Below are 21,890 nucleotides of genomic sequence, written 5' to 3'. Positions count from 1 at the left end.
ACTTTTTGGACCCCACTTCATCACAAGTACCACTTTTTTCAATAATTGTCTATCTAACACATCTATTAATAATAATATATAAGTTACTGTATAATAGTGTATTTGCCCAAAAAACATATAAAGAGAGAGAAAGGGTTCTGTTTATTTATATAAATGTATATACAGTAATCATATAAATAAACAATATATAATTTGTATACAAACATATTTATATATATAACAGACAATATTCAAATGGAGCAATACATACAAAATACAAATGCATATACATCTATACCTATACTATATATATATATAATCTATATCTATATCTATATATCTATATATCTATATATCTTCTATATATAAAGTCAAAACATGAAATAACTTCCCTCATGGTGTAATTTTTATTTCCTATATTGCCCTTGACATTATTTATTTTTTACAAAAAAACTATATAATCCTAAGCAACTACCACCAATACATTAATTAACCATATATCTCACCTTAAATTAAACATTATCATAAACACACACAAAATATAATATATAAAAATTGAATATGTAGTATCACACAATATTCGCTGGCAGGCACGAAGTGCCTGTACACACTAGTATCTATAAATGGTAATCATCACATTGACGATTATTCTAGTAGTGTCTTATCTCATTATTTAATTTTTACAAAAAACCATATAATAATAATTAACCACTACCAACATATTAATTAATCACATCTCTCACCTTAAACTAAATATTATCATAAACATACAAAAATTATAATATAAAATACACTGAATACAATAAATATATTCTAATTATAAAAAATGAAATATATAAAAATTAAATACGTAGACATAGTACATAATTTGCATACAAAATTCTAAAGAAACCCTACATATCGAGATATATATAATATAAACAATACAAATATATTTATACTAATATATAAAGCCAAAAGGAAAAATATGTAATTGAACATGTGTAATTTTTATATTTCAATTCTACCCTTTACTGTATCAAATGTTTTTATGTTTTCTTTTGTAATATAGAAGTTACTAATAATTTCGTAACACACCTTGCAAATAATTTTATAACATACATATTGCATAAAGTATAAAGGAAATGAAATTTAATTGGATTTGATACAATTCATTCACCTCATAGTTCCACTATAACAATAACTGGTTGAAATTCCACTATACAAATACGAAATTGAAAACTTTGAAGGAAAGTAATGTATATCTCTATAGAAACTTTGAAAACTTTATAGGCACGAGTTGAGAAATTTATAGAAACTTTGTGTATACACTTAATATCATAAAAATAAGAATGTGGGTCGACAAATACGAAGTGTCAATCGACACGCTAGTATATATAATAAAATGATAGTATTTTCTCACATTTAATAGTGCAAAAAAATGATAATATTTTCTCACATTTGATATACAAAACCAAAAAGGTATTAGTCTAGTAGTGTAAGGTTTCACTAGATCCTCAGGATGACCAAAAGGTCAATGGTTTATTTTTTGGGAGCGACACTTGTTGGGAGGGACAATCATGCACCCCAAAAGAGATTAGTTTTTCTTACACAAAAGGGTAATAATATATTATTGGTAGTACAAAAAACATTTGGTATACAAATTCATATAACAAATGGAAGACATTTTCTCACAGTTGACAAAATAAATATACATTTGCATATTTGATACTCAATATTTTCTCCAATAATGTTTGTGGGCTGCCCGTTTGAAATGTACGTTGACGAATAGGACATGTTGGCAGCCATTTTAGGACGGATGAGCACAATTTTCATGCTCTACCCGTCTAATAAGTGTAGGCGGTTAGATTCCACAGACTTTGCCCAAATTGCCAATAACACTTAAAACCAATGTAATGTTTCCCTTAAAATGAATATAATGTTTGATCATCTCATACAAATATTTTAGGGTAAGTAAGTGATCACAACCATGAGGAGGGTATTACATTGTTCAACTAGATGACTTCAAATTAGAGAAATTTGCTAATTATTCTACTACCATGTTTCTTCACGAAGATCATGAGTGATTTGAACAAACCACTTTTTTGTCCGGTTTTGTTTGGGAGTTATGAGAGAATGAGAGTGATCAAAGGGTTAGGAATGGAAAGAAATAAAAAAGAAAAGGAATACAATTTTCTCCCTTATTTGGGACTATGAAATTTATATGGGATAAACTAATGATAATGTAAGAATTTTTTTATTTTTCCTTTAAAAATAAACTAACAATAAGAAATAGACAATAATATATAATATTACTAAAAATGTATAGATATTTTGACATTTTATCTGACAAAAACCTCAAATTTGTGGAACTTTAAAAATAGTCACATGGAAGACTTTAGAGGGTTTGAGAAATTCTCTAAAACTTTTTCATCTCCTTCATCAACTCCCAGACATGGAGAAGATTTTTCAAAATCATCTATTCCCCTCTAAAACTACACTCCCAAACAAAGTCTAAATGAAATGGAAATTACATATCTGGACTAATTAAAAAGGAGATAGAGAATGCTTTTCAAAAACCGGTTGAAAAGATTCAGTGGAATTACATTCAATTCTTGCCCTAATCAAGTTATATATGATCTCATGCAACAAAGACAATTGTATTAAATTCTAAATGTAACACGACATTGATTCCCAATTAAGTTTCGAATAATAGATTAAGGGTTTGTTTATGAGTTGAATTTTGGAGGGAAATAAAATGAAAGGGATGACTTGGGAGCCATGAAATACACTTGTAAGATGACTCTCAAGCCTTCCATTTTCCTTCATTCCTCTCCAAAATCCAACTCACAAACAAGTCCTAAGAGGTCAAATTTTCTTTATGAAAATGGAACTTGGATATTCAAGTTATATAAAAGATTTCCCAATTTTGTTTCCCTATTTACATGGATACGAATAATCTCATTTTGACCAAAACAATACAGCATGTAGCATGTAGTTGGACAAATTCTAGCCCAATTAAAAAAACATATATAATAAATTTTTACACTTACTTACCTAAAAAATTGTTTAACTGACCAAATTATCAAACATTAAAACTAGATTGAAAACAGTTGACACGATATGTCACCACCCAGAAGCTATAAAAACAAAGATCATGATTGGAAATTTACAATGTTGTATTGATTTAGGCTTTTATTTTAAGCAAATAATTATCATTGCACAATATATTGTTATATTTCATTATAATAGAAGCTTGTGTACACGTATACTCACTCTAGTTTCAATTGCTAAGGAAGGGTGTTGCATTTCAGATGTAAAACAATTTACATCAATAGTGCTGAAAATGGAATGGTGACAATTTTGTTGATGAAGCTCCTTTTCGCATGCTCACAATGATAGGCAATAGAAATGTAGTTCCCTTGATTTTGTTTTTCTTCACTTTCAATTTTTTTCATCCTTGAAAAAAGATTTTTTGTTGGGTATTTTAGTATAATTTTAATCTTAAAAATATATAGTATGAGGAAGTTAGTCTAGTGTGAATTAAATGAGGTTTAAATATATTTTCGAGCCCTGAAAATGTGGAATTTTGATTAGCCCCTATAAATTATATTTTCAATTTTAGTTTTTATACAAAGATTAACAATCTAATGTACAAAGCTCTATGTTAGTAAGATCTATGGAGAGTAGATTTACACAACCTTATCCCATAAGCGAGAAGATCGTTTGTACGATTTAAAATATGACTTGTTAGTTATTAAGCAATAAGACTCACCTTCAATTTTGGTACTTACATATCCCAAAATTTTGGCTTTCGTCCTAATGATGTGGTAGCTAACACCAACATGTGACACGTATCATAATAAATCATGACTTTGCAAATTTAGTATTGACACATCATGATTAAAACTTAAATTATCAATTAAAGTAGAGACTAAAAACAAGGAATTATAATATGGGGACTAAAATTACCTATATTTATTAGGAGTAGAAACATATTTAATATTCTAGAATATATATATATATATATTCATGTACTTGAAAATTACAGTGAATTGGGGCTTTGTGTACTGATATTGCATCACTAAGTCAAAGTGTAGAACTTGTCCATAAGACATGGCATGGTAAAAATGTATAAAGAATAAGATGAGTAACTTAAATAATATTTATGGAAAAAGAAATTGAGAAAACTTGATTAAAAGACTTAACGGTCTAACTATAGGGAATGTGCATGCATTTTGAATTTGTGTAGTTAGTGAAAATGATAGGATATAATGAAAGAAATATAATTTCCAGATTTGGATAAGGATGACAATTACAATGATTTGTTAAGAAGCCTTTAGAAATTATTTAGGTGGATAATCTAGTGATTGTATAAGTTTTTCATCTATATGACCAGGATAATTATACATGCAAACTAGAGGTCTCTATCAACTTGGTATCTTTTATGATCAATATAGGTGATTCTTGAAATAGAATATAGGCTTCCCATGTAATCACCTCACATTGATGTGGTGGAAAACAAAGTAAACTGTTACTTGTCGTTGTTGGAGTAATATGTTATCCCAGTTAATTTCCACTAGGGTCTTGACCTTTCGGAAAATTATTGGAGATTGGTTGATGAAATTGTATAAGTATTACATGAAATATAAGTTACTTAGGGATTGAATGTTGTGTTATATATATATAGGGATTAACCTCTTGAATCATTTGCATGTGGATAACATTAATTGATTATATATGTGTTTTTCTTATTATGTTCCTTTAATGTCATAATCAATGTAATTCCGCATTACATGCATATTAGTTAATATCTTACCCCTTCATTTGTCTTTTCTTCTGGCCTTTGCTATGCATAGATTTAGTGTATATGCACCATGGGCATTTTTTGTTGGAAATGTGCACCATAAGATCTTAGTTGATTTATACTTAACTATGATGTTTATGTTGTAATTATTAGTTCTAATATAGCAGAGAGCTAGTAATCTTGTAACATGGTACTTATATAAATGCATTTTAGTTTTAAAATATAGTCTCTTTTGAATCCTAAGTTTTTATGAAAACGAGAATTTCATTTTAGAAAATATATCATTTATTAACAATTAGGTTTATGAGATTAACTTAACAACTTTTTAAAGTTTCATAATCCAAATAAAAAATAATATCAACTATGATTTTCAGTTTGAAAGTTAAATGTAATATTGCCTGATTTTTTGGATGAAGTTAATTTTTTTTAGCATTTTGGACTTGTCCTTTAAAACATGTAGATTTATTCTGATTTTCTAAGATGTTGAGTTTAATTTTATTTCTACTTTTACGATATTATTAATAATAATGGTTTAAATTTGTAATTTAAAAAAACAGGATGTTACATAATAGAACTTAATAAGGAGATTATTGCTTTAGAAAATAGAGACCGTGAAAGCTAGCTTCAAGAAAATAGTTTTACAAAAATCATAACAACTTTTAATATTATTTGTCTCATTCTTACCTTTTAATATTGAGTAAGACACACTTGTATTACATCTGTACGAATGATAATAGGACGATCGAGTTAGATTTGTGTTTACCCAACCTCGAATTCGAAATCTAAAATCTGAATTCGAACCCGAATTAAGTTGAATTGAAAGCAATAAGGCTACCATCACCAAAACCGTCAGGTTTAGGTATATGTCAAATTTCTCCCTCTATATATATATGAGAGGATATTCACTTACTCCAAGGGCGAGTTTTAAAAATTTACTCAACATCTTAGCCATCAATTCTTGGGAAATTTAATGGTTAAGATTTACTCACTAGTTCAAACCATTGGATTTCCCAAGAATTAATATCTAAGCTTTGGAGTAAGTTTTTTAAACATACTGTTGGAGTAAATGGATTCACTCCCTATATATATGTGTATAATTTTATAATTTTACATATATTAATCGGATTTGGGTAGGGTATCAACTATACAAAACCTGAACCTGCAAGTTGAACTTAGGTAAAACTTGATCCCAGTCAGATAGAATTTCCTCGTTAAATTTGGTTTGGGTTCAGACATATACTTATAAGTTCGGTTTTCATTATTATCCCTACTAATCTATAACAATTTAAGCCACATAATAATCATGTAGACTTGTATGGTGAACAAGACTTGTATGGTGAACAAAAAAGTAGAAAAAGTTGCTAATGTTATAATTTTTTAAAACAGCCTTTTTAAAAAATATATTAAATAATTTTTCGAAAATAATAAAAGGTATCAATAAATCATTTATCTATTATCTCTTTATTTTTTTAATGAATTGATCCATCCCAAAATATATGAAAATGTGCATAATTCTCATAGTTGTATTTTCAGGGTTAATTTTTTCATGTACAAGCGCAATATTTTTGTATTAATTCCCACATAATTCCTATCTAAATAGCAAGTTATTTAATTAATTGGTTAATACAAAATAAATAGAGTGAGTAACATTTAATCATAATATTAAATTAATAAAATAATATATGTTATTTTTGGTTATTTAGCAAATTTGACCTACTTTTACACCTATTTGGATAGACTAGTCTATTGTAATCAATTAGCTAGTTAGATATAAGCTTTACATCACAACAAGTAGATGTGTAATATAACATAAGATTAATATACAAAACTACATTAGAAGTAGATGTCTTGTTTTAATGTAGAAATATATTTGAAACCTAAAATTGAGATGAATATGATCAAATTAGTTTACTCGGGGGAAAATAAGTAAAATTAAATATAATAAGCAGAATAACTTGTAATGATGGAATAAAATTTGATATGTTTAATATGTTATAGTTGTACAAAAAATTGCACATTAAATGACATCGGGTATAGGAAAAATTATTTAAAGAGTATGTTTTGTAAGAAATGAGAAGGTATGGTAAAAAAAAGTTGAGTAAAGAAGATGAGATTACTTATTTATAGGTTTTGGAATACCTCCTTAAAAATCAAATTCATAGTAGTAGAACTTGTTTTTCTTTTATTGTCATGTATTAATATCTTTAGTCCTTTCATGCTTTGAACTCTTGAAAAAGTGACATATAGTTGGTCATAGCTAAAAACTGACCCAGGTAAATATAATTCAATACTTGTAAGGGATTGATCTTGTGATTATTGATTGTCATAACATATGAAACAATCAATGAAAATTATCTCCTTGTTAGTTTGAAAGGTCACAGTGTTTGTGATGGAGACATACTCATTCATGGGATGTAGACATTTTTCCAACATTTTTACCTATCATTATTCTTGCCTTTGTGACATTATTTGACAACCGAATTACAATCATTCTTGTTACTTTGCATTAACCTTCATACTGATCTATATTTTCCAACAACATTATTGGAGTTCTTATCTTCAATTTAATTTTGTGGTTTGGTATCCTGAAGTTCTTTGCGAGTTAAAAAAGTCAGGGGTAAGTCATTCGAATGCTTCGTTATCATTACACTCTGACCTATCAATAGAATTTGAGCTCAAATAATCCCTCTCATCATTGTTATTTACACACAAAAAAAGTGTCAATTAAGGGTTACTAAAACTGATTATACAAACAAGTGAAGTTTGAAAGGTTTACCAAGAATCAATGACAACATATAATCATTTATTTTATTGACAGTCTTAATTGTTGATAGCCAAAATAGCTCTACATTATAGGAAATCCTTATTCATGTATTAAAGTATTAAATTCGGATATGTACTTGTAACTATAACATGTATAGGATCATCATAATTAGTAATTAGAAATTGATTAGGAATATCAATGAATGCATAGTCATCATTTGGTTCGGACAATTTTACATCACCTACATCTAATATTCATTGTGCAAATTGTTTAGTTTGAAAATGATTTGTGTTATAATGTATACTATTTTTTATTAAGTTAATACCTCACAATCATCCCAAATATATGAAACATTAATTGTTACATTGATAATGTTTGAATGACTTCCTCTTAGAATGACTAGAGAATTTGCAGGAAATCACCACACAAAAAATAACAACTTTGCCACCAAAGCTGGAATTTATATTGTCTTTGAAGCTCATGATGATATCGGCCAGAGTCATATCCAAAGCTTTAAAGCAAAACTTGTGTATCATTGGAACTTCATCTCATTCAATCAACTTATTTGTTTTAATAGTTTCGTAAGTTCACTCCCTCAGTGAATGTTGCATGTCAAGTTTTCTAGCATTGGAACTAGTATGACGAACTTTGAGTGTGTTGTCCTTCCTCTAGATAACAAGAAAGAAGTTATTCTACTAGGTGCTAGAGTAAGAACAATGTGATTTTCAGAATGCAATGTTGAAGCTAATGCCTTTGTCGTTGACGAGTGACCAATTATTTCAAAAGCTATAGATTTTAAATAATAACTTTGGTAAACCTTTTGCAAAAGAAATTGTCACAAATGGGTAGAAGAAAATGTCAATCTTCTTTGAATTGTCATATTGGAGTTCATTATATGTAAGACATTTCCTCGATGTGATGCATATTGAAAAAATGTCTTTGAAAATCTACTTGATTCCTTACTTAATGTTCCTAGTAAAACCAATGATGACTTGAATACAAGGTTGGACTTGGTTAGTATGGGAATAAGAAAGGAATTGGGGTCGATAATGAAGGGAAAACATACATTTCTACATCCAACAACTTATACTTTATCGAGCAAGGATAAAAATGGAATTTTGTAAATTTCTTCATGGTGTTAAAGTTCTAGAGGGGTACCCTTCCAACATTCAGAACCTCATATCAATGAAAGACCTCAAATTAAAAGGACTTAAGTCTCATGATTGTCATGTACATATTGAGCATTTCTTGCCTATTGAAATACGGTCAATTCTACCTAAAAAAGTCTGAGGATTCATAACTAAGTTATGCTTCTTCTTCAAGGAAATGTGTAGCAAAATGATTGACCCTAAGAAATTACCTACATTGCAAAGACAAATTATTTTGACTTTGTGTGAGCTTGAAATGTATTTTCCACCTTTTTTTTGGACATAATGTTTCATCTTGTTCGAGAGACACAACTATGTGGCCCTTCCTATATGAGATGGATGTACCCCTTTGAGCGTTATATGAAGACATTAAAAGGGTATGTGAAGAACCGATCAAGACCAGAGTGTTGTATTATCGAGCGATATGTTGTTGAAGAAGCTCTTGAATTTTGTACCGGATACCTTACCGATGGTGATTTCATAGGCATTTCAAAGCCTCGGTATGCAAAAAAACATTTGGTGAAAGTATTATTGGTAATGAAATATTGACTCTAACAAGAACCGAATTGGAGCAAGCGCACTTATATGTTTTATATATACCGACAAGGTTGAGCCATATGTTGAAAGACGCAAGAAGATGCTAAGGAAGTCTTACCCAAGTAAGAATGAAAATTGGATTTCCAAAGAGCATAATCAATGTTTCATAAAGTGGCTAAAAAATCACATTGATGAGGAGTTGAAATAATTAATGCACATTTGGTTATAAATGTACATTTGGTTTCCGAAAGATTGAAATGGTTAGTCATTGGTCCAAGTATTCATGTCTTATCCTACACTGGTTACCTAATTAATGGGTTCACATTTTATATGAAAAAACAAGATGATCAAAGTAAAATGCAAAATAGTGGTGTGACTCTTGTTGCTCGAACTTTACACACGTCAAATGTAAAAGATAGAACCCAATATATGGAAATATGTCATACTTTGGGGTGATTGAACGAATATGAGAATTTGATTACACAATGTTTCAGATGTCGTTTTTTATTGTATGTGGATTGATAACAATAATGACTTCCGAGTTGGTGAGTTAGGATTCATGGAAGTGGATCTTAATAGGCCGAGATATAAAGATGAGTCATTTATTCTAGTATCACAAGCTCAACAAGTATTCTATGTTAGTGACCTAGCTGATATGAAATGGTCCATTGTTCTTTTAACTAACAAAATTATCATCAATAATATTGATGACCAAGAATATGAAGATATTGAGGAATATGATCATTTTTTGGAACATATTAGTCGTGTGAGAGCGGACCAACTACGGGAGATGATTTATATACAAGAGATGATCACGATGAAGGGCTTTGGGTGAATCAATATGTTCCTCCAAACAAGGATGATCTTATAAGCCAAAAACAATCAAAGAAAAGAAAAAAAGTAGATGCAAGTAGTCTTTGTATAATTATAGCTTAATTTTGGTTGTTTGTAATTTGCATAATTTTGTTTGTTTGTAATTTGCATAATTTTTCTGTTTGTAATTATGTACTCTGTCAAAACATAATTGACATGATATTCATTATTTGTAGTTTGTATTGTATTGATGTTAATAAAACAAACTTCTTGCATGTATTAATGTGTCTATGTTATTGAGAATGTATAAATATTTGTGTTGTTGAGAATGTATGTGATGCTAATAAATGTATATGAAGGTATTAACATGTACAAATCAACAACGAATTCTAGGGGAAACCTTGTCATGCGCAGTTGTAAAGGATTAATACAACAACGTCTTTTATAGACTGTGTTGTTGTATATGTTAATACAACAATGTTATGTGTGTGTTGTGTTGTTGTATTAAAGTCTTGTTTGAGAATATATATATGAATAATACAACAACACTTTTCTAAGAACGCACTGTTATATATATGCAATACAACAACGCAAGAATAAGCTCTGTTAATAATGCATATATTATGCGTTGTTTATGTAAGAAATATATGAAAGTGTTTTGTGTACGATACGTTGTTACATGTATGCAATATATGACAGTGTTTTTTGTGTGATGCGCTGTGGTATATACTCAATACAATAGTGTATTATAAGCAATGTTAATCATAAAATGTGCATTGTTGAACTACAACTTTGCTGTAGCTTTCTCTCTCTTTTAACTAATGCTCGTAGTTTAGAAATAAGATTATAGATTGAGATAGTAAGAAGGAATAGTGGAACACTCCATACAACTGTGTTTGGATCCTCTTAAACTCTTTGCAGCACTAAGCAAATTTTAATTTATTTTTTTCACGTATCACATTCTTAATGGACTATTCTTGCTCTCAATATGAATTTGATATTATGAAGTGATTATCTTTATATATTAATCAACCATTTTGTTTATTCTTGATATAAGTTAAGGTTACAATTAGTCAAATCTTAAAATCAATATTTTCCATTATGAGGGTAAGGCCAATATCTTAGGAGTGAACATAAAACTATCATACTTGTTTACCCAATTTGGTTCCGTCTTAATTAAACCATGTGAATACCTAAATTTTATTTAATGAATTATTTTCTCATCATTTTTTATCATTAAAATAATGATGAATTCAGAAAATTAATGGCATATAAAAAATAAAAATAAAAATGATTCAATTAGCTTTAATGAACTTAACCTATAAATAGGGATGCAAAACACACAAAAAAATAGAAAACTTACAAATCTCAAAATCAATTCTTGTTTTTTGTGCCAAGTATATTTGTTTCTCTCATAATTTTCTATATCATTAGCTTATCATTAGTCAATTTATAACCATCTTGCAGTCTAGGAATCCATGTGAGCAACCTTTGACTGAACGATCCTTGATTTCTACGACACGCCACATATGAATTTATGCTTTTTTAATTATTCATTTGTTTTTATCACGTTTATAATAATAATAATAAATGTCAATATAAAACTATAACTTTAATTATTCATATTGTCTAAACTTTAATAAGTTTAATTATTCCTACTGTCCCAACATTAATTAAAATATGTTTTATTATTAAATAATTAATAAAAATGTTATACTTTTTCATTGTGGGGTAGTTTGTTGATAAAAAATATTTTTAATAATAAATGTTGACTCATAAATAGATTTGGTACATTTATTTGGCCAAAAATTAATTAATTATCGTCTTAATTTTTTTATAAAAAATATTGACGAAGGTCTTTTATCTTCCACACCTTTAATTGAGACCGAGTAGTTGATATAGGGCAGTTACTTCTCTTTCTCGAAATCGGAGACAGATAAATGATGTAAATGTTGGATTTTCCAGCAACCTTATAATAAAAAAAAATTAAAGAATGGAAGAGCGAAACGATCAATATCGTGTTTTCTCGCTCTTTAAGTTGGAACACAATATTGGACATTGAGCTATTACTTCACTATCTTGATTGACATTGTTCACTCTCTTAATCTTTATATAAATAAAAATCATTTCAGCCAACAAAAAATTACTTAAGATCTACACAAGTCTTAATTTCATATTACATATAGAGAAACGTTTGTGCAAGATAAAAATGGAAAATATAATTTTAATCTATTAATAAATAACAATTAAATAATATAAAATAAATAAATATTTAAACAAGTCTGTGATATAGACCAATAGTATTAATGAGGATATCATCTTAGTACAAACAGACGAAGTGTTAATATCTTCTTCGAATCATAATTGACTCATGAACCTCCTAAATTTGATTCAAATGCAAACATGTGGCAACTCTAATTTTCCGGGAGATTGATGAAATCTTACATTTTCCATCACCTCTCAATCGTCACACGCGAGAGGCTGGACATGACAAATTGTCATATGGTTGACTTTTATGAGATATAGGCCAGATTCAGGTTCAAGAATAATCAATATTTTAGATTGGATAAAAGTTTATCTTTTACCTAACTCAATATGATCCATGCTCACAGCTGACTTCTATATATACAAACTATCTATTGATATAATTTCTTCTTTTAACACTATTTTTTTAAAAGTTTGCTAGATATTTAGGACACTTTTATGCAATTATCTATTATCTATTGGCCTAGTATTTTCACATATATTATATTATCTAATCGGATATCTTATCCATACCAAATATAAATAGGGTAAGGAACTAAATTATGGTGATATATGGAAATAGTTTACAAAATCAATAACATGTACATTATTATGTCTAAAAAAGAATAATATGTATTATATTCAATCAGATTTTGACAGAATTCAAATTCAAAATTTAATTCGATTAATATTTATGATTGGGTAAATCTTCTCTCTAGAACGAGAATTAGGTTATTTTTTTTGTCTAATTAACATTTAGGATCAAGTAGGTGATAAATCTCACTTCCCCCAATCCAACCCAAGCTCTTTATATATCTATCTTTCTAGGAGTATGAGGACTTACATTTATACTATTTTCCTAAAATTTCAATTATATACGTCATTTTTATTTTCTATAATTTTGAGGAATTTGATATTTTCTTTTGTTAAGATATGGGTTGGTTTCAGGTGAAACGGTGCACAACAGTACAAGGTTGCGGTGTAGCGCTCAAAAAACACATTCACTTTTTTAAAGTGGAATAAACTATCAATATATTTTGTATTACTTTTATTGGAGAGTCAATAATAATTAACAAAATTAATAATAAATAATATACTGACGACATAAAAAATAAGTTAGGATCCTAATCAAGAGGTAAATACATAAAAAACAAGACTAAAAAAGTAATATGACTTAACATTTTTATCATTACAATATAATAAAATAATATTTTTATCCTAATGTAAATGTAAAAGTGATCACTTCTCCCTTCATTAATGAAGATAATCCTAACTCGTAAGAAACACTTACTTTATCCATATATACCTATAAATTTAAATATTATTCTCCTTTTTAATTGGTGGGTGAGCAGAGAAAGTAAGTGTATGTATGTGATTATTGTGAGTGAGTGTTTGTTTTGTTTACCCTCTCAGACACATCTCTTTATCTTCTTCTTTGTTAGGAACATAAACACTCAAAATAATGCTTCTTCTTCTTCTTCTTATGTTTTTTATTCTTCATCAACCCACTTCTACTTCTGTTCTTTCTTCTCCTCAACTCTCACCCTTTCCTCCATTTTCCATATCAATGCATGTTTCCTCCCGAGGTATTCATTCTTTCATTCATTCTTCTCTCTCTCTCTCTCTCTCTCTCTATATATATATATATATATATATATATATGTATATACCTTTGTTAAAGTTAATGCTTAAAAAAATGAACTTTTCATTCACTCAATTTGTGCAAAGATTCCGTGACTTATTTGGGGTGGTTTTGCTTTTTAAACCTTTTCATGGGCACGTTGCTATAAAGTTAAACATCAACTTCGTTTTCTAGACAGAGTTACTTCTAATATGATATAAGATTAAGAACCCATTCTAAGGTTGATGCAAGGGTGTGTTTGTGTTAACCATATGAACAATGAACTATTATTTATTATTATAATGCCATTAATTGTATTATAATAGTAGCTTTTTTGTTAATAATGTTCCATTACCTTTGTCTTTCTTATATTTTCTGTATGTTTCCTCTCATAGTGTTATAGTTTCAAATTTAAATTTGAAAATCATGAAAGACAGTTATTAATGCAGATAATGTGACAGTAACTCTTTTATTCATTGCTGTTCATTTTTTAGATCCTACTACCCATTTCCAATTAATGCTTTGAAATTTGTAACAAATAAGAAAAAAAATTTGGTACTACCAGAGTATCCATCGTAAGAAACTAATCTCTTTCGGGGTGCATGACTGCCCCTCCCAACGATCTAACCCTTGACCGTTATTCGTTCCGGGGATCCAACATAGCCTTGCACCACTAGCCTAATACCTTATTGGTTAACAAATAAGAATTTGTATACCCATTTATTTGATTTCATTCTCACTCCTATTTTGCTGCATATTGATCAGGTCATAAAAGGGACCAAATGGATTCACAGAAGAAAATGGTAATAGCTCTTGTAGTTGGCAGCACTGCACTTGTTGCACTTGGTTTGTGTTTTCTATTCTACAGGATTTATTATACCAAGTATTATTCATCAAAATCCAGTAAGAAAAATGTTCAAACATCAGGTATTTTCTATTTATTTTCACCCCATTTCATTTTATAACATCCTGTTCTGCTTTACAATTTTGTCATGGTTTTAAATCGCGGTTCAAAATCACAATTGTGGTTAACATGCCATAACTGCAACCACAATTTAAAATCATGATAACTGGTAAATATACAAAAGGGTCAACATTAAATTTGCTTCTGAGATTTTTTTGTTTTGATTTAGAAGGCCAAGATGCTGAGAAAGGGGTAGCTTTATCTCCATTTTTGAGCAAATTCAGTTCTATAAAGCTGGTTGGTATGAAGGAATGTGTTCCAATAATTGATTATAAGCAGATAGAAAAGGGCACCAACAATTTCAAGGAAAGTAACATCTTAGGTGAGGGTGGTTTTGGTTGTGTTTACAAGGCTCGGTTGGATGACAACTTGGATGTTGCTGTCAAGAAACTTCATTGCGAAAAAAGTCAGTATGTTGAGAAAGAATTTGAGGTAATGTCTCCAAATAATTTATGGTATCTTATTATTTTGGTTTTTGTTCCTAACTCCAACTTCAGTTCTGAGTCCTTGTAGTTTTAAAATATGTTGGAATTGGTCCTACCAGATGATAAAGCCGAAATGGAATAAAGACAAATTTCTATGAAATTTGAAAATTTAAGGACTCAGAATCAAAATAATGAAAAATCACTAGGAATAATATTGTATTTAAGTATAATTTGTTTATTTATCTGTTTTTTCTGTCCTGAAGGTTTTGCTTTTAATCTTGTATTGAATATTGTGATGATTTTGCAGAATGAGGTGGATTTGTTAAGTAAAATTCAACATCCAAATATAATTTCTTTACTGGGTTGTAGCAGTAATGAGGATACCAAGTTTATTGTTTAATGCTTAAAAAAATGAACTTTTCATTCACTCAATTTGTGCAAAGATTCCGTGACTTATTTGGGGTGGTTTTGCTTTTTAAACCTTTTCATGGGCACGTTGCTATAAAGTTAAACATCAACTTCGTTTTCTAGACAGAGTTACTTCTAATATGATATAAGATTAAGAACCCATTCTAAGGTTGATGCAAGGGTGTGTTTGTGTTAACCATATGAACAATGAACTATTATTTATTATTATAATGCCATTAATTGTATTATAATAGTAGCTTTTTTGTTAATAATGTTCCATTACCTTTGTCTTTCTTATATTTTCTGTATGTTTCCTCTCATAGTGTTATAGTTTCAAATTTAAATTTGAAAATCATGAAAGACAGTTATTAATGCAGATAATGTGACAGTAACTCTTTTATTCATTGCTGTTCATTTTTTAGATCCTACTACCCATTTCCAATTAATGCTTTGAAATTTGTAACAAATAAGAAAAAAAATTTGGTACTACCAGAGTATCCATCGTAAGAAACTAATCTCTTTCGGGGTGCATGACTGCCCCTCCCAACGATCTAACCCTTGACCGTTATTCGTTCCGGGGATCCAACATAGCCTTGCACCACTAGCCTAATACCTTATTGGTTAACAAATAAGAATTTGTATACCCATTTATTTGATTTCATTCTCACTCCTATTTTGCTGCATATTGATCAGGTCATAAAAGGGACCAAATGGATTCACAGAAGAAAATGGTAATAGCTCTTGTAGTTGGCAGCACTGCACTTGTTGCACTTGGTTTGTGTTTTCTATTCTACAGGATTTATTATACCAAGTATTATTCATCAAAATCCAGTAAGAAAAATGTTCAAACATCAGGTATTTTCTATTTATTTTCACCCCATTTCATTTTATAACATCCTGTTCTGCTTTACAATTTTGTCATGGTTTTAAATCGCGGTTCAAAATCACAATTGTGGTTAACATGCCATAACTGCAACCACAATTTAAAATCATGATAACTGGTAAATATACAAAAGGGTCAACATTAAATTTGCTTCTGAGATTTTTTTGTTTTGATTTAGAAGGCCAAGATGCTGAGAAAGGGGTAGCTTTATCTCCATTTTTGAGCAAATTCAGTTCTATAAAGCTGGTTGGTATGAAGGAATGTGTTCCAATAATTGATTATAAGCAGATAGAAAAGGGCACCAACAATTTCAAGGAAAGTAACATCTTAGGTGAGGGTGGTTTTGGTTGTGTTTACAAGGCTCGGTTGGATGACAACTTGGATGTTGCTGTCAAGAAACTTCATTGCGAAAAAAGTCAGTATGTTGAGAAAGAATTTGAGGTAATGTCTCCAAATAATTTATGGTATCTTATTATTTTGGTTTTTGTTCCTAACTCCAACTTCAGTTCTGAGTCCTTGTAGTTTTAAAATATGTTGGAATTGGTCCTACCAGATGATAAAGCCGAAATGGAATAAAGACAAATTTCTATGAAATTTGAAAATTTAAGGACTCAGAATCAAAATAATGAAAAATCACTAGGAATAATATTGTATTTAAGTATAATTTGTTTATTTATCTGTTTTTTCTGTCCTGAAGGTTTTGCTTTTAATCTTGTATTGAATATTGTGATGATTTTGCAGAATGAGGTGGATTTGTTAAGTAAAATTCAACATCCAAATATAATTTCTTTACTGGGTTGTAGCAGTAATGAGGATACCAAGTTTATTGTCTATGAACTGATGCAGAATGGATCATTGGAAACTCAATTACATGGTAAAACATTGAATCTTAAGCGTTATTGTCTAGTATAGGAACAAATGAAAGATAATGAGGTCAATTATAAAATAATATACTAATAATCTCTTTACTTTGCAAAAAAAAATGATTTTTTGAAGGACCCTCTCATGGTTCTGCATTGACTTGGCATATGAGGATGAAGATTGCTCTTGACACAGCAAGGTAACCTTCATTTGTCAGTTTTTTTATCTTCTATTGTGCTCTTCTGTAATATGCTATCTTTTTATCTCTGTTAAATATAATATACCCCATATAGATTTTTTTTCCATTCGGATTTTCGAAAATGATAAAAAAGATATATGGGACTAAAATTATATCAACCATTCTTTTAATCTTTGTGACAATTTTTTTGAAGTGTTTATCTTTTTCAGATAAAAGTTGAGAATTCTTTTATCTCTGGTTATGCTTTATGTATTAACATTAACATGCTATTTTATTAACATTAAGCAGAGGATTGAAATATCTGCATGAGCATTGTTTCCCTCCATTGATCCATAGAGATCTGAAATCTTCTAATATTCTTTTGGATGCAAGCTTCACTGCCAAGGTAAAAACAAGAGCATGTGGATATTGCTTTTTAAATTATTTCCTCCTTATACTATAAGTTTATTGTATTAACCAAAGCTTCTTTTCTGTGTGTTTATGTGTATGCCAATGACTTAAAATTTATTGGAGGATTTCAGGTCTCTGATTTCGGTCTAGCCGTAATTGATGGGTCACAAAACAAGATTAACATCAACCTTTCAGGCACCTTAGGCTATGTAGCTCCTGAGTATATTTTAGATGGTATGCTAGCTCAACTCTACATAATTTCATTGCATCAATATATGTTTTGGTATGACAAGTTGGGATATATTTAAGGGAAAAATGTCACACACATCCCTTAAATTTTGCATGATGTTCGATATAGTTCCGAAATTAAATTATACTCGCCTCTTGTGAGGTTTAACCTTATAGCATCATCTACATCTTATATTTACATTACATTTACCTCATCTCGGATCAGTATAATTACACTTACCCTGTCTTGAGAAATAATCCATGATATAATAAATACATATAAATTAAGAAAGATTTACTCGAGATACCCTATATGATTTAACCAAACTCGAAAGATTTAGTGCAATTAGTTGAATTTTTCAGTCGAGATACACTACTTGGCAACACCTATGCTTAATATATTGTTAAGCTTTCAGCAACCCAGATGGAAGATATTGTTTGTTTTGAACCCTTGACACATTGAATAATGTAATAAGTGAGTGTGCACGTATGATCATGTACCTGCTCCCTTGACATGGCAACTCATATAGATTATTAAATGATTGCTGTCAGTTACATGTTACAATCTCATATGCTCCGTATCAGTGACTGATAAAATAAAATATCCTGAGAGTACCAACTTTAACTTGTTCACAACTATGCATTAGTGAGTTGAAATTGATTCTTGTCTTGAAAGATGGGAAGGAAACATTGGAAGTTTTCTTAAGGTGGATTACTGAGTCGAAAACGTAGACCGTATGTCGGGATTGTTATTGAATTTTGAGTACTAAGTTATTCATAGTGAAACTAAGTTGATATTAAATATGAGAAAATATCATGTGAACTTCATCTATAGCAGAATTTGGATTATTTACTGAGGAGATTGCAATTAAATTATCTTGTTCAGGTAAATTGACCGATAAAAGCGATGTCTTTGCTTTCGGGGTTGTGCTTCTTGAGCTTCTACTAGGAAGGAAGCCTGTGGAGAAACTGGCACCACATCAATGTCAATCTATTGTCACATGGGTACACTTATGAGTTGCTTACTAGATTTCAATTCCAAGATCCGAAATTTAATATGGTTGGATATGCGAAATAACGACTATTTATGATGATTGCAGGCTATGCCACAACTCACAGACAGATCCAAGCTTCCAAATATTGTGGATCCTGTGATTAAGGATACAATGGATCTCAAGCACTTATACCAGGTTTGAGAATACAATTGATCCTGTGATTTAAGAAAGATTTCCGACTTAACCTTTCTAGCAATTACACTTGTGCTATTTGTTCAAAGAGGTCGACCCTTGTACAATCATAAGGTTGTTGTCTTGTGATTTGATCAAAAAGTTCAAATCTTAGAAACAATTCCCCGGATCGATAGCAGCATCAGGTTGAATACATTTAACCTGAGCCTTATATCGAGACTATTTTTCAACGTAACTAGACAGACTTTTCTACGGCTTGGATGGGTCGACAAGTGGTTTATCTGTTGTAACCTCCTTAAGTACTACAACTTTGACATTGTTGTTTGTAGGTTGCTGCTGTGGCTGTGCTATGTGTGCAACCGGAGCCAAGCTACCGGCCATTGATTAAAGATGTTCTCCATTCACTCGTCCCTCTTGTGCCCGTTGAGCTCGGAGGAACACTGAGAGTTTCACAAGTGACACAACAACTCTTCCCTATTGATTCAACAGTGAATTGTACCCAATGATAGTCACCATTACTTATGAAGTTGTTTTCTCTCTCATGCACTAATTTGCACACAGATGAAAGCTTAATAAAATCATAAAAGAGAGGGGGGAAAATGTTACAAGAGTAGCTATTTCCTTCAGTTTGAGAATTCAAGGCATGTTTTGTTTAAGCTGCAGAACCAACAAGGCTTTACATAGACATTGGATTGTGTACAAGAGCATTGGATTGTTAAGGAGAATTGTAAAGAACAAACTAATTTCATTTTTATATCTAAGTATTTTGTGTATAGTGCTGATTTTGTGGAATATTGAACCATCTAGAGGATCTGATTCAGATTGACAAACTGTGTAATTTTTATGTTCTGGGCTATTCTAGTTACCTTATCAAAATTTACAACAATTGACATTAGGGGCTCACAAGGCTTAGAAGAGAATATGAACATAGACAAGTAATTTCATCAACAAGACATTGGTCTAGTGGTGTCAGACTTCACTAGATAGCCAGATAGATCAAAATGTAAAAGTTTGATTCCCGCATGCAATACTTGTTGGGAGAGCTAGTCAGACACAACAAACACATTAATTCTTTATACATAGGGTGAGATGATATATTTGATTATACTAGAAAGAGAAAAGAGAAAAATAATTACAATGTTGATTATATATATGAAGATGATGAAAACACTAAATCTTTATCTCAACCCTAAAACATTGATGCAGCTGTTTATAATTTATATTGTTTATTTGTGAAGAAAAATGGTTTCTGATGTAGACGTGATTACATTTATAAATGTAGCATGAATCAAAGTAGTGAAAATCATTAAGTATTTATGGAAAAGGGAATCTGAATCAAAGATATTATTGATACACAGTCTATTATTCTTGATTGAGAGAATGAAATTTATATATGTCGTCTACCAATTTTGGATAAAAATACTATAAAATTTATTTAATAACAAAATGGTGTTAATAAAGAGAATGATTTTTATAGGTTCTTAAATTATTAAAAAAATTGAGAGATCAGTTTCATTATAATTTCATGGTAGATAAAAGTAATAAATTAAATCATATTATTTGGGTGAAATAAGAGTCTTGCTAATTTACACAAAGTAATTTTCATATTCTCAACACACTCTTCTTTGTCTAAACATGCAAGATTATTAAGATAGATGGTTATAATATAAAGATTATATGTTACCGATTTGAATAATTTATAAATTTTTGGACACCAACACATGCTAGCAATGGTGTGGAGACACTAATGTGTCAATGAAGGGTTTTGACCTAATCACAAATTCATCAAGGTTGATACAAGACCTAAACGAGCATCTGCCAAAGCTAGCACATGATTGTGGCACGTGATAAGGCACAAGTCAAATATTGAACATAATTAGACAATATTGCACACGATCAGACCGAGATATAAGCTAAACATTGTCACAGTCTGATCGAGGCCTATCACGGTTAGGTCGAGGCCCGCACCGTGATGAGATGCCTAACCAAAACTAGAGACATGATATAGATTTAGGCTATATTGATGATTATAATGCAATCTTTGTAATTGAATAAACAATTGATTTATTATATTTAGGTGATTAAATATTAATGTTGGATTAAAAGTAGTTAGTTGGAAGTTTGTATATAATGGTAATTGAGTTATTATTTTTGTATTCATTCATCAAATTTCAATAAAATTTCCTTGAGATATTATTCATATCATTTTTCTCTTTCATTCTGAAGTGTCTTTGAGCTTGTTAAGCTCATTCGTGATCATTGGTCAATCATTTTTTTGCATTGGTTAGAAAGAAGCCATGCTATAGTCATGTTACTAATTGTGGCAAAATTAGGGGTTTGTTATTTACTGCAAACATTTTCAATAAGCTTTTTTGTTCTTCTTTCAAACATGCAACATTATTATGAGATGTGATTATATTTTTTAAGGTTTAGATGATTATAAGTTACAAATT

The 21,890-nt window shown here is 29.8% G+C and overlaps 2 protein-coding genes across 2 annotated transcripts; both read left to right on the top strand.

The window, feature by feature from the left end:
- On the top strand, positions 13,710-15,681 carry LOC109358043 (probable receptor-like protein kinase At1g80640). The gene is made up of 4 exons (XM_019602111.1): positions 13,710-13,857; positions 14,658-14,819; positions 15,026-15,288; positions 15,589-15,681. Exons 1-4 carry the CDS (start codon positions 13,734-13,736, stop codon positions 15,679-15,681), a joined length of 642 nt encoding a protein of 213 aa, XP_019457656.1. The 5' UTR covers positions 13,710-13,733.
- Positions 16,360-20,285, top strand: LOC109358848 (probable receptor-like protein kinase At1g80640). The gene is made up of 10 exons (XM_019603325.1): positions 16,360-16,544; positions 16,751-17,013; positions 17,314-17,446; positions 17,569-17,632; positions 17,921-18,017; positions 18,154-18,256; positions 19,137-19,255; positions 19,351-19,440; positions 19,767-19,990; positions 20,101-20,285. The coding sequence occupies exons 1-9, from the start codon at positions 16,400-16,402 to the stop codon at positions 19,941-19,943; spliced, it is 1,191 nt and encodes a 396-aa protein (XP_019458870.1). The 5' UTR covers positions 16,360-16,399; the 3' UTR covers positions 19,944-19,990; positions 20,101-20,285.

Source organism: Lupinus angustifolius, chromosome LG10 (assembly GCF_001865875.1).
Source record: "Lupinus angustifolius cultivar Tanjil chromosome LG10, LupAngTanjil_v1.0, whole genome shotgun sequence".
NCBI classification, from domain to species: domain Eukaryota; kingdom Viridiplantae; phylum Streptophyta; class Magnoliopsida; order Fabales; family Fabaceae; genus Lupinus; species Lupinus angustifolius.
This window is presented reverse-complemented; position numbering and strand designations above follow the sequence as displayed.

Bases quoted from the DNA above. Each gene is read 5' to 3' on its own strand.
- LOC109358848 (XM_019603325.1), top strand. From the start codon at position 16,400: ATGGATTCACAGAAGAAAATGGTAATAGCTCTTGTAGTTGGCAGCACT. The intron at 18,018-18,153 runs GTAAAAACAAGA...GGAGGATTTCAG, and splicing joins ATGCAAGCTTCACTGCCAAG to GTCTCTGATTTCGGTCTAGC. The intron at 18,257-19,136 runs GTATGCTAGCTC...TATCTTGTTCAG, and splicing joins TCCTGAGTATATTTTAGATG to GTAAATTGACCGATAAAAGC.
- LOC109358043 (XM_019602111.1), top strand. From the start codon at position 13,734: ATGCTTCTTCTTCTTCTTCTTATGTTTTTTATTCTTCATCAACCCACT. The intron at 13,858-14,657 runs GTATTCATTCTT...CATATTGATCAG, and splicing joins AATGCATGTTTCCTCCCGAG to GTCATAAAAGGGACCAAATG. The intron at 15,289-15,588 runs GTAATGTCTCCA...ATGATTTTGCAG, and splicing joins ATGTTGAGAAAGAATTTGAG to AATGAGGTGGATTTGTTAAG.